Source organism: Caloenas nicobarica, chromosome 1, assembly GCF_036013445.1.
Source record: "Caloenas nicobarica isolate bCalNic1 chromosome 1, bCalNic1.hap1, whole genome shotgun sequence".
Lineage (NCBI taxonomy): Eukaryota > Metazoa > Chordata > Aves > Columbiformes > Columbidae > Caloenas > Caloenas nicobarica.
The window spans coordinates 67,395,271-67,409,383 of NC_088245.1; the positions used below are offsets into that span (position 1 = coordinate 67,395,271).

The 14,113-nt window shown below is 49.4% G+C and overlaps 1 protein-coding gene across 2 annotated transcripts in view; it reads right to left on the reverse strand.

The window, feature by feature from the left end:
* Positions 1 to 8,748: 8,748 nt before the first annotated feature.
* ADIPOR2 (adiponectin receptor 2) overlaps positions 8,749 to 14,113 on the reverse strand; it is a 48,472-nt gene continuing 43,107 nt past the window's right edge. For both annotated transcript variants that reach the window (XM_065646069.1, XM_065646079.1), the window contains exons 7-8: positions 12,994 to 13,187; positions 8,749 to 11,506 (exon numbers count right to left, since the gene is read on the reverse strand). In XM_065646069.1, the coding sequence (XP_065502141.1) occupies positions 11,375 to 11,506; positions 12,994 to 13,187 (326 nt within the window). In that variant the 3' untranslated portion in view covers positions 8,749 to 11,374. The remainder of the gene's footprint in view (positions 11,507 to 12,993; positions 13,188 to 14,113) is intronic.

Sequence of the window (14,113 nt, forward strand, 5' to 3'; positions counted from 1 at the left end):
CATTCCAGGATGCCCACTGCAGCTCCCCGGGAAGATGAGGTGTTAACGACATAGCACAGCATGTCCTGTGTCCTTCACCACAAGGTCCAGCGTGGTGCCAACAGTGGAAGCTGCTCCCTCCTCAAAAATCCCTCCGCGAAAGGCCTCTCTGAGGACTGGCAGGGTCGGCTCCCAGCACACCACCTGCTGAGCTGCTCCTTCCAGCCATCAGCTCCCAGCCTGAATGGCCAAGGTTGTTGGCATGGCTTGGATTTCACCATCACCTTGCCTCCCACGGAGCCACTTTGAGATAGTTGACCCCAGGAGGCACAGGGCTCGGTGGGGCAGATCTGGCCTTAGGAGAGCAGTCTGGTGTCTGCCCGTCCTTCAGTGGGAGCTGCCAGGATTTTGAGCACCCAGGACTGGAGCAGCCCAGGCACAGCCCTGCCAGAACAGGGCTCTTAGTGGTTCCCAGCAGGGAGGCAGCATCTCCTGGTCTCAGGGGTGGTCCTTGACACCACAGGGGCAGGACATGGTGGCACCTAACCTGAACTGCAGTAATGTGACACACAACTGGACGATGGGAAGTAGCAGGGCTTGACTAGTTAGCTGCAGCAATGCCAGCTCTGCCAAGGAGATCTCTCACAACACTGCTAGCACAGCATCCAGATTCTTGTCTAGAAGTGAACTTATCTCTGAGAAGGGGTATGTTCCCCACTGCCTGCTCATTTCACTGCAGAAGCAGCTAAGAAACGGGCACTTTTCCCCTCGGAGCAGCACTGTGCTGCTCATTGAAGCCGTCTTTGCTTGTACCAGGGGAAGCAGCCCCCTGCCCTGAGCCTGGCATTCCTGGCTGGTGGGCATGGGCCCTTTCTCACAGAGCTTTATGGACAATGGGTGGGGAGCACTCATTTTTCCTTTTTTTTTTTTTTTTTTTTTTGTATGAACTACTCCGTACCATCTTGTTAAAAACAAATATATGGCATATTTTAAATAGATACTTAAGCTTCATCATGTCATGTTTGGTGTGAATTGCAGCCCTGTGCTACAGTCCAGAAACCCCTCTCCCTGCCAGACCTGTGGGTAGAAGTTGTGGGTGGAGGGACTGCAAATGGCTACAGTGGCCTGGCCATCAGGGAGATGCTGGCAACTCATGGGAATGTGAAGAAGAGCATCTGGTCACTGTTTTTACCAGAGTTACGGGAAGAAGAGCCTCTGTCTATGCAGTGCACACTGGCACCCCACAGCTATCTGTCACCCCTGAGGCAGGTTGGATGTCCTGGCACTGGCGGGGTACATGCCTGGAGTAGGGATGCCACAGCTACAGAAGCAAACGGGGTCTCACCTTGAGCTCTGTACCATCCCCATCTGTAGCCACCCCAGCACCCGTGGGTACACCGCAGTGGCACCAAGGAGTCAGGCCAGCAAGGCAGAGCCTTGCCATGGCCTCCTCTTCCCGGCAGGCCACTTCGGGAGCCCCCTGCACCCCTTACAGCCCCTCGAGAGCTGCGGGCCAAGGTGCCAGCTCCTGCAGGGCACATGCCTGTGCCCAACAAGCAGCGCTGCCCACACGCTGCCCTCCAGGCGTGCTGCTTGCGTGGAACTGCTGGGCTCCCCACTGGGCCCACCAAGCCACCCGCTCCTGCAGCCACCACTGCCACTGGGGTTAGACCCATTAGCAGCTGCTGCAAAGGGCAGTTTTGTGGGAAAGGGCTTTTTCCTCACACTGGGACCATCCCTTTCCCCATCTGAGCCCCCAAACACACTCCAGGTGTGCTAGGGTCGGTATGGATGCTGCCATTCTTGCCGCCAGTGTCACTCAACAATAAGGGGACAGTGCTGGTCACAACCAGACCCCGATGGGGACCTTTCAGGATGTTACAGCTCCTGCTGTGGCTGGTTTTGCCTCGCTAAGGTGATACTACAGAAAAAAAAAAAAAGAACAGCTGCACTACTGGACGTAAATCTGGAGGTGGAGATGTTTCCAGGCTCCAGATGCAGTGACCTTATCAGAGCCAGAAGCAGCCGAGGAAGATGAAGGCAGCACAGAGGGAAAAGGGACTGCTGTCAAAGCCGAGAAGTCAGGAGTTGCTGGCAGACAGAGGAGCCGCTGGCTCAGGGCATCCCTCTCCGGCTGCCACAGTTCCCCCAGCTCCGTGCGCCTGCCCTCCTGGGGCACTGCTCTCAAGGGTGACCTCCCTGTCAGAAAGTATTAGCAGTCCCATCTCCACTCATCTCACAAAAGATATATAAATACACATTGCCCTGCCACATACAAACTATGTTTGATTTCAGGTGCGTTAATCCACCATAAACACGGTTCTTTAAGGAGACCTGCACTGAGAGAATGAAAATGTGAATTATAGCCTGTGCTGCCTCCTCAGCAGCCCACCAGCTGCCCCCCAAGCATCCCCCAGCAAACAGCTCCTCTCCCATCCACACTGCAGAGCTTAAGCTGGGGACTAGGGGGGTGAAACCAGACAGCAACTAATAGTTGGGAGATGCTCTGGTGTGTTTCCAGAGAAGATTGGCCTCTGCGAAGGGGCAAGGGTAAGACATGAGCCCACAGCCCCCCACTACCTGAGCTGGGGCTGCTCTAGGGGTGTCCCACTCCTGTGGCAGAACTCCCCAAACTCTGGCTGCAGGGCTGTGGGGGGAGACACCTCCTTGTGCCCCCTCACGGGGCTGCACCACCTGTTCCCGCTGTGCTTCAGAGAGCGCACCTGCACTTGCACTCTTTGCTTGATAGGGATGTCCTAAGCATCCCCCTTGCCCGTGTCCTGCACAGGGGGATGGAGGAGACCCCAGGATCCCTAGGAAGCTCCAGCAACACCAATCGGGCAGTACTGGGTATCCCTCTGGGGATCAAGCAAATTCCAATGACTGCTCTGCTCACCTGGCAGAGATAGCAGCTCACAGCCCTGCAGCAAGGGAAAAATCCCTGGGAAAAGCAGTTGCTCCAGCTCCCAATATCTTCAGCCATGTGCTGGGCACAGGAGATGAAAATAGGTCAGCAAAAGCAAACAGAGATCTGTGGCCAGAGGATCCGACCAGCAGTGGAGCAGCTGTGAGAGGAGTCATCCCTCACTTCCAGCCAAGCAGCATCCCACTGCCATCCTGAGACAACACTGTAAATCACAGCTGTACCTCCTGCAAGATCCCATCCACCCCCATTAGCACACAAAATGTAGGCATGGGGATAACAGAATATTAGATAACAGAATAAGGCAAAACTCAATGGGAGAAAAGTCTTAAGTGATGCTCTGCAGTGAAGGGTGTTTGTCAGACCCACCCGGCCACGTCTGGCTGCTGCACAAATCAGGGGCTTCACAGGCCCTAAATCTGCAGCTGGTTTCCTCGCAGGAAGGTGGAGAGGGAGCTGGGAAGTGACCTAAAAATCTCTCTGTTACACTCCTCACAGGCTTCAGAAACACCCCGCTGCAGGCTGAGGTAACCCCGTCCCCTCCCAAACACTGTGGTGGGCACTGAGGGTGTCCGAGCCATGGGCAGGGACACACACCTTGCACAGCGCCACGTACACGTGCCCTCCCTTGACTCACGGCTTGGGACAGAGCAGACAGATGACTACACCTTCAAGTATGACCAGACAGGGATGACTTCATCCTACAAAATAGCAGAAAAATCAGCCCTGGATTTACAGCAGCTGTTCGCAATTGGGAGCAGTCACAAAAGAAGCAGCTTTTCAGCAGGCTGGTCAGAGTCAGCCTACACTTAGCAAGAGCCTGGCACACCCCAGGCTGGGCACTGCAGCGGTCGCAGCGAGGAGCTGTACAGAGTGGGGGTGCCCTCCTCTCTCACAGCAAAGAACCAATACCACAGTCTTGCTTGGGTTTGTGTGCATCTCTCAGGCTAGAGCTCCTCCGAGTATTTTCCAGGATGCTTTTTCTGCTGACAAAGCCCACTAGTACCTTCTGCACGGAAACCCTGCGCTCTTACATGCCTCTGCTTGCAGGGGAGGGGGGATGAGGGCAGTCAAATGCAGCACTTCTGCACAAAGCAATTTTTTAAAAGCAAGCAGGGAAGGAGCATCAAACTCCCATGCACTGAGTGACTCCACTGCTGGCAGGACCCTCGCTGGAGGGGGTTGCTGCTCCTGCCCACCCTGGATACGGGGGAGCTCCCAAATCCCTCCACACAGGCTGCTCCCCACACCTCTGCCCTGCCTCAGCTGCAGGGCCCCTTATGCCACCTCCGCTCACACTTGAAAGGAGCCTTCACATCTTCTGTCACTCAGCCAGCCAAATGCTGCTGTCATTACCTCCCATGACATCAGCTGCAGCAATGCAGCTCATCAGCAGCACCTGATGCAAACTGTAATAGCCCCACCTGAATGCCACCGAGCACGTTTCTTCAGTAAATACCTCGTGGGCCAAGCAGAGAATTTCATCAGCTCTTCCTGCTTTGCTTCCTGCTACTGCCTCACGTTTTGGGTGCTCTGTCACCCCGTCTTTCCCTGAGCAGACCCCTGTTGCTGGTGGGAGAGGGCTGTGCGCCAAGCCCTGTAAGTACACACCCATTTTGCTCCACTGGGGCCAGGCAGCCACCCCCGTCCTTCCCACCGGCATGATGGGGAGCAGCACATGCATTGCACAGGGATGTGTGCCGGTGCTTCCTCAGCCCTCCTTGAGCAGAGGCCGTGGGGATGGTGGCAGGAGGCTGCCGGGCTTCCCCGAGGCCCTGCTGCCCCCCGGCCATCACACCAGGGGCTGGTTTCTCATGGGCAGCAGGGAAGGAGAATCGTAGAATCACAGAATAGTTTGGGTTGGAAGGGACCTTCAAAGCTCATCTAGTCCAACCCCCTGCCATGAGCAGGGACATCTTCAACTAGATCAGGTTGCTCAGAGCCCCGTCCATCCCGGCCTTGAATGTCTCCAGGGATGGGGCATCTACCACCTCTCTGGGCAACCTGGGCCAGGGTTTCACCACCCTCATTGTAAAAAATTTCTGTCTAGTCTGAATCTCCCCTCTTTCAGTTTAAAACCATTTACCCCTTGTCTCATAACACGGATTTCCAGGGAAGCCCCCATGCTGGCAACAGCGAGTACACTGATGTTACATGCTAGCCAAAAACCCAAGCTGCGCGCGCTTGGCTCAATCTCAGCCAGCAGTGGCTTTCTTCAGTGCCGCACAGCCAGTTGCCACCCCGCGAGCAGGGGCTGGAGCCTGCTGTCACCCTGCTCCTGCCCAGCTCCGAGGAACACAGCATCCCTATCAAAACTGGCAGGAGGCTCCCTGGCAAAGGCAGCAAACCCAGCCTGGCCACCCCCACGGGCAGTGGGATGAGGGAGCTGGGCAAGAGCCAGGGCAGAGCCCCGGGCTGGCCGCGGAGGCTGGCAGCAGACAGGGAGGTGGTGGCAGCAGCTGCTCCCTCCCGGGATGGACGGCTTCCCATTTCTCCTTCCCAGCGGCAGCTGCTGCCTCACAGCCCCGGCTGCTCCCGTTGCAGGTGGGGGGAGCTGCCCCACAGCCTGGTGTCAGCTGCAGAGAACTGCATCGGTCCAGGGGAGCTTGACTCCAGACAGCGCTGAGGCAAAGCTCAAACCACATGGACAGGTTCGGCATGGTAAGAGATGAAAACAAAATATACCTACTGGAGCGGGTTTGGGTGTCATTTGCTTCTGTTAGGTAAACGTCTCGTTGCTCTGGGAACCCAGCCAGGCTCATGATTTTCCCATCTCATTTATAACTAGACCAGTTCATGTTATTTTAATGCCAACTGTGAAGAGCCTCTGTGCCCAGTTGTACCACTACCAGAGACAAAGCTGCTTAAACACAAGATCGTCTTGAAGCTCCAATGCAAACATCTCCCAGCTCAGAAACAGAAATAGCTCTTGTTGTTCAAACAAGAATTACACTAGAGGAGAGAAGAGCAAAAGTGAAGCTCCCAGAAATGCCAGAACTAAGACCGAGCAGGCATGCAGGAGCGCCAGGCTCGCATCCCACCATCCCTCCCAAGAAGCCTACCTGCCTGAGAGTGAACAAAATCATCGAATCATAGAATAGTTTGGAAGGGACCTTCGAAGGTCATCTAGTCCAACCCCCCTGCCATGAGCAGGGGCATCTTCAACTAGATCAGGTTGCTCAGAGCCCCGTCCAGCCCGGCCTTGAATGTCTCCAGGGATGGGGCATCTACCACCTCACTGGGCAACATGGGCCAGGGTTTCACCACCCTCATTGTAAAAAATTTCATCCTTATGTCTAGCCTGAATCTCCACTCTTTAATTTAAAATCATCACCCCTTGTCCTGTTGTAACATGCTCTTCTAAAAGATAGTGAAGAAGGAACCAGTTCCTCTGCGGCCAAACTAAAGTGCTAGCCGGGTGATGCTGGACAGGTGGAGGGTTTCTTCATGTGCTTCTCCTATATTGCACATTGTCAAAGTACGTGAAGATGATCCAGTGTGACATGCTTGACCTTGCCATGAGCTCAAGGCCAGTGTTTCTTCTTCATAAAGAGCAATATGTACCTAGGAATTAACACACATCCTCTCCAATGAGCTGATCTTTTTAGGGAACTTCATTCAAAGCACATCAATGCTCAGTACTCCTGGAAATCAGCCTGAAGAATTTCAGCTTGGGCACTCCAGACAAACATAGAAGCACTGACCAGCAGGAGAGTCTGGTTCCAACAAATTGCTTGATGCCACACAGGAGGCAAGGAGGGGGAAAAAAGGAAAAAAAAAAAACCACAGTTTTGCAGGGAAGCCTCTAATAGCTTCAACTAAACCAAACTCAGCTCCTCTGTCCTAATCATATGCTTCATTTATTTCCAGCTCTTTAAAGAGTTAGTCAATGACCTTAGACATTCACCCTGATTGCAGCACTTTAATCCCTATTCAGGATAAGTTTACCCTTGGCAATGAACAAAGCGAGTGATTCTTGGGAGAGGGCAAAGTGTGGCCACAACTACACACAGCAGAAGTAGGACATACAACTTCAGCCCGCCCAGGCAGCTTTTAAGTATCACTCTGCTTCCTGAAAACAAAATAAACTCAATTCATGTTCAAACGTGGCAGCTTCTTTTAGTATAATTCATGTGTAATCTGATGCCAAAGTTCTCCATGCTCCTTGAATTTGCTTTGCATTTTTAAAAAGAAAAAAAAAAAAAAAATCCATCCTGAGACCTCAAGCTGTCACAGGTCATTTATTGGAGCTGACTCTCTTACAAGGCACCGCAAAACACATATCTTGAGTCAAGTGACTGATGAACAGCAGAGCTGTAGATGCCCAGACTCAGTGTGAGCCAACACAAGAGCAGGATTAGGTATATCTTGCCCTGGCAATTCACAGATGTTTGCTGACAGCCAAGGAACAACCATGAAGGACCAAACACTCCAGTCCAGGCACCAGGCTGTTCTGCTCAGCACCAGCCCCCCTCCCCCCCCAGCCAAACTCTATTCCTTCCCACCCCTAAGCCTGCATACCAGGAAAAGACAATCAATCCCTTACTTGAGTACAGGCTGGGAGGCATTTCCTCTCCATCAGGAATTTAAGTCCAGGTCTCCTGAATGTCTCTTCTCAATCTCAACTCACCTAAAAATTTGCTCACATCAACCAAGGCACCCAGCACCCACCCTCTTTCCTCCTCAGCTCTTGTTCTTTGCACCTTCAATCCCTCCTGCCCATTTTCCTCCTCACAAGCTCTCATCCACGTGTGCTTCACCTTTGGCTTTCCAATCCTGTCCATAAAACACAGTTTCTGCTCCTTCCACCACTCTCCAACCAGCCAGACTCCTTGGCCAGTTTGTTCCTTTCCCTTATCTGCCTGTTACCCCCCTGGCACCCAGCCTGCAGCAGCAAGAGAAAACCCTTTTAAACCTTGGATTGAGGGGACAGGACAGTACACATGCAGTCTGCTCTAAAATCTGCAAGAGTGGAAAACTAAGCCACTGAAAAAAAATCAGTGTCTCTAAACATACAAAAATAGAGAACCTTTGAAATTATGTTTAGCCTGGGTTCTGATGGAGACTTGGGGGATGGAAAGACCTGACAGCAGGTACCCAGCCCCAAGACCACCCCACAGCTTTATGTCCTCACTCTACAGCATGGGTTCAGCTAAGCTTTCCAATGCAAGGGATGAAATTTAGTAGTAACACCAATCTCATTTTCTCCTCAAGTTACTTTTAAAATATGGCAGAGGTCACAACCAAGAAGAAATGTGATGATATAAAAGTTGTCCCAGGCTTTTCATTCTCTGCAAGTTCAGAATAATTGTATGTCAGTGGAATTCTTACGATGAGCAGCTTCACGAAGTGGTGGCACCAGACACACCCAACACCACCTCCTTCCCCCACACCACTATCTGCCACGTGCTACAACTGGCAACTCCAGTGGGCATCAAACAAAAGTCTGGACTTCAGAAAAACAAATTTCCCTCGAGATCAGCACTGAGGGGCAGCGCAGCCCATGGACACCTGTTTGCTGCGATGTTTATATATGTTAAAGAGTATTGACATCTCATGGTAAGACCAGGCACAAGCTTGACATGAATTATAGACATTAAGAGGATGCCATGCAGCAGAACTAATGTTTCAGGTGCATGAACCTCCCATTCCTCAGGCTTTTGCCTGAGGAGACAGAGCAAGCATCGGTTCAGCTGTACATAAAGAAGCCTTCAGGCATCAGTTTGGTTTCTGCACCAGCAGAAACCTTTTACCTATGAAGTGTTGCCTGCAAGCGTTGGGAAGGAAAGGGAGAGTGACTCTTTCAAGCTTCACACACAGCACAGAAAGACCCAAACTAGACAATATTCCATTTGGTTCTTTTATTAGCAGAAGTTAAGAATACAGCAAGTAATAAGATCCCATCTTATATGGAACCATCACCAGAGTCCCCAACCATCAAAACCCCAGAATGTGCTTCATTGCTTTCAACAGTAAGCAATTTTTAAAAAGAAATATACTGAACAAGGCCACTATTTAATAGGGAAGGAAAGAAGCTGTAGGTCCTAACTATTCTATGGCAATAACCTGCACACAGAGCAAGCAAGCCTCTGACTGCTGAGAGTAAGGCATTCAGGTGCCAACCTGGGAAGAGTTCTCAGCAAGAGCTACAGAAAAGTGCACAGCTAGGTTGCTTTGAGTGGAACACACAAACTTCTCAAACAGAGAGACTGACTGGGTTAAGAATAGCAGGTGGAGCACTGTGTTTTTGTAATAGTTCTGTGCTGTGTAGGACCAGGACTCCCTTCAAGGAGTGAACGCGGGACGACCCAGGATGGAGACCGCCCCATCCGCTGGTACTGTTACAGAGGCATCCCAAAGCGCCAGATGGACAACTCTGATTCTGATATGTGCCACGTTCTCCTCAGACGCCAGTGTGTTTCCTGCCAGGCAACTCTTTGTCAGGCATGCCAGTGCTATTAGCCCTTACATCCAAGTTAATACTGCTCTTTACTTCACTCTAGTACCACACAGACCTGTGATAAACAACTTCTGGCCCTACAGGCATCCAGTGTAGGGATCCTACTGAGAACATATCCCATTAAGCTCGCAGGCTCTACTGCAGCACCTCTTTCTGCAGCTGACATCGCTCTCAGAGGCTTTACAAAGACTCCAGTCAAGGGGTGAAGCCTTAATATCCAGTCAACTTTTGGAAGGCATTCTGCTTTTACTTGACTCCATTAGGCAAAGGAACTCCCCATGATATCCAGGTAATGGGAAGATCATTGCAATCCACATTTTTCTCCTGAAGGATGAAAATTCAAACTTGCAGGAGTCTCAAAAACAAAAAAAAACCCACTCAACCAAAAACCACCCATAAAACAAAAACTCCCACCCTTTACCTTCCTTCCTTGTGAAACACAGCATTTTATGAGCTGTTTAACTCATCTGTGAGAGAGGTAATTGCTCTGAGTTTCCAACTAAACACTCCAAGCAATACCTGTGCCATAACAAACAAAACGTTCAAGTTTCATAACGCAACTCCAAAGATTCTCCTTCAGTCTGGCTTCTGACTGGGCTCCAAAGATCAAGCTACATCAATTACACAAGAGAAGGGTATATGCTCCCCCATATATAGTAGGTGCATCTGCTCCGCAGCAGTCCAACTGAACACTTAGTTTTAGGTTTCAGAAATACCAGCAGTCCCATTGCTAAAGCACAGATGGGAAGCAGACCTAAGGAAAAGAAAGAAAAAAAAAAAATGGAACTGCATTGGGCTGATCATAGATTTTCCCTCTTAAAAAGAAAAACCTGCAAACTCCCTTGGCCTATGGAGCCTGATGCATGAGAAGGTAATGTGCTTGAGGTCTGCAGTAACTGTTAACTCCAAGTCCTGGAGCACACAGCTTCCTCTTTCCAGTTCATCTCAACCCCACCTCTGTTTCCCCTCACATGCTCAACTATCTTTTGACAAAGGCATCACCATCCTTTGCTCAGGCCAAACAGCGCAGGCCCGCACACGGCAACCATCTGCTCAATGCAGGCCTCTGGGTACAGGCAGGCACTGATGGAGTCAGACTGTTTGCTGTTTCATGTGCAGTTATCCCATCACACTCCAACTCATATGATGAAAATCAAAAAACTCACCGTCAGATCCGCTATCCAAAACTACACAGGCCACACAAGCTTGGAAGGCAGCTGTCCCACACGCTTGGGCAGGGCACAGATGTGTCTTTCGAATTACTTGAGTAAGTAAACTTGCTGACACTGTGACCTGGATGACAATGTGATTAATCCAGCCTTCACAACCCTTGTGTGCACGTACAAAACCTACTCCAAGTGCTGGCCAGGACCCCACATTGCCCAGGGCATGGTGGCCACCAGGACAATCTGCAGGGCCAACATGCTTCACTCCTGGGAATTTTACCTGGTCCTCCTGCAATCATTTATTTTGTGCAAAATTGAAACAGTGTGTGGTACTTGCATGTTGCATTCTTTACAAAAACCCTTTTCCCCTCACCCATTGTTTAAAACATTTATATAAATTTTATTTAAACAGAAAGTTAGAAATCTTATTTACAATTTGTTTTTCTCCCAAAAGAGCATCTAAAATCAATTCCCAAACCCTCCAAGAGGATATAAATTTAACCTTGATTTTTTTCTTTTTTTAAAAAAAAGGAAATGCTAAGCTATCCCTCCCCGATTCTACAAATAAATATGGCATTGAACAGAAGCCGATTTGGAAAGCGTCCTCTGTAGCTCAATCTGTAGATCCCAAGAATAAATTAGGGTTTCAGAATTTCCTGGTCTTCAAATTGATTCATTCCATTGCTTGAGGTATAGAATTTATCTTGGTTAGTCAGAATCCCCGTGAAGCTCCACGCCTCATCAGCTGAAACTTGGATTCTTCTTAGGTATTCATTTCACTAGCCTGTATGCTTCAGCCGCGCTCGCGGCACTGTTTTGGTTACGATCTTGGGCTGAAGGCTGGTCTTACTGCATCCCATCTTCCTCTGTGCAGCCTCCTCCGACCGTGAAACGGAACTCCTGGAGGTTCGAAACCCCGTGGAAGTGCACGAAAGCGCCAGCCACTACAAAGACGTGAAACAGCTGATGGGAGTGGAACTGCAGAAAAGAAAACATTTCTGTTCAGTCGGGGGCTTTGGGTTCTAGTGATCCCCTGTCTTCAAAAAAGCCACACATTCAGCTGAAGTACACAGTAACACGTAGCAGTGCCTCAACCCACAAGCTGCAAAGTTCTTCAAGTTGTATATCAAAAGCCCATCCCTCTCCTATCACCAGCAAAATAATTAAATTCTCCACACACCCCCCCAGCTACCTGTTCCTTCAGTTATCTTAACCAGCTGGTCAATCAACAAATATGCTACATAAACACTATAGCGCATCTTTGTCAAGGGACAACAGTAATTTCAGAGCTTTGGGCAAAAGGCTTAAGCAGGACACTTCTAAAATTAGTTCCTCCACAACACACGCTGGTGGCTTATTAATAAAAGGCTCTCTCACACATCTAACAGGTAAAACTTTTTCTCTGGTCACAGGCATAAAGTTTTACCAAGTGGATTTTCAGAATGTTATTATTCTATTTTTCTGCCACAGAGAAACAGAAAACCTAGAAACAACCAGATGTTCTGAATGAATGCCCAGGATGCTATTGATTATAGTCCAGCAGAATGAAAACCATGAGGGAGCTATATGACAAAGCATGCTCTTGTTTGAAGGAAGCCATAACCAATATGAATAACACCCTTGAAAAATTTCTACAAATGTGTATCTGCAGGCTCCACAGGAAGCTTGGAAAAGAGCTGGCGGTACAGCAGTGCTTTTGGAGCCTTGCTCATTATCGCGACAAGGCTTCATTTAGCCATTTAAACAAACCTAGCAAACTGATGCTGTGCAAAAGCCACTCAAACAATCCAGGCCTCATTTTCATTTCTGATCTTCTTTAGAGACCTTAAACTATCCCAGTGGTCCACCTCCCTCTCACCTCTACTCTTGCTCCACCCAATTTCTTTACACCTTCCCCACATATTTCTCCTCTCCAGTGTTTGTGATCTTTTCCCTCATACCAAGTTTCCTCCACCTACCCCCTCGCTCAGCCCACCTTCCCTTCTTCTGGGCCATAGATCCCTCCAAAGCCTACCACCTCCATCCAACACTTTCACTGGCTGCACAAGATGAGGAGTCAGACATGATAAAGATCCCAGAGAACACACTGAACACGCGAGAAATAACCATGCACTATTCTGCACAGAAGCAAGGTAAGATAGGTGTTTGCAGGACCTTCAACACACGTACACATAAAAAGGTTCGCAAAGTCGCTTACCTGCCTATCAAAGCTATCTAGTACATGTGCTGGGGTGCGTTTGCACACCAGCAGCTACCTCAGACCAGCCAGCTTGTGCTAACTCAACAAGAGAGGCACCAGATAAGCCAGGCTCAGAGAGGCCACAGTTGTTTGGCCCCTTAAGACCTACGCTTCTGGTGCAGGAGTTTGATACCTGCAGTAAGAAAACACTGACACAACATCCTCCAGCCTCAAGGGGAACCAGCTTTCACATTGGTCTCCTCACATAGTCATTCTGTAGACTCACCCAGATGTCACACTTGCCAGGGAAGAATCTCTCCGGGATGCGGGCAGCATATAGTGCAGCACCAGTGATGTACAGGCATGCCATGAGTGCCAGCCAGCCTATCTGCCCCATTGTGGCTGCTTTCAGGAGCCCCTCAGAGATGACAAAGTGCAGGGTGGGAATAACCCCACTAAGACCCAGACCTAGAAATACTCCTGGGAGGTAAAGAAAATGTGGAAGAGTCAGACTTGAATGCACTGGTGGTAAAGGGAGACAATGAAAACACAAAAGCTACAGAAGGAAAATTCAGTATTTGCCCAAGCACCAGAAAGGGGACAATTCCTGAAGCTGGAGGTCCCCAGAAGACCTTTATTGGAGAGGAAGTTTAAAGAATGCACAGACTTCCTTCATATACCAGAAGCTACTCAGTTATACATTCCAGCAGATACTGGAGTATTTCATTTAATGATCATGTCTGCCAGCTTTAATGTACATTAAGCCAGTTACACTTCTTGGACTGTAGAGGGCACTGAGACTACACAAACTACGGCTCACTTTACCATAATCTCTCAACAAGAGCAAGACAAGGAGAGACAAAGAGATTTATCATACACTGTACAAGTAGTCCTAGGAAACAGAAAAGTAGCATCTGAGGCTCATCTGATCTGCCATATACGAGAACATGGTTTATTCATTTAGATTTTAGCAGCAAGTACAGAAATCTTGTCAAAAAAGTGTGCGTGGGGGGAAAAATCATGTCCCATCCAGTTTGGAAGGCTGAACTCTTGAAGGCGCACCCATAGCTTGTCCAGGAAATCTAGGTTTTCTGTAGACAGCATGTGCAGGTTAAGTAACAAGAAATACTACTATTCAACCCAGCTGTGTTCAGATTCCACAGCTGCCCCCTAATGCTTTCTCTTTTTTCCTACCTCAGAATGTGAAACTAAATCTGTCTTTGTTCTTTTTGATCACGTGAAGAGAAAAAACTAGGCTCTTTTTCTTAAATATGTGTTTTATCTAGGCAAACCATTCAGATTAATTCAATCATTCGACGATTTGCTAGTGTCTGTGCCTAGTACTACAAAACTAAGACAAACAGTAGATGGAATATACACATACACACACACCAAGCAGTCAGTCA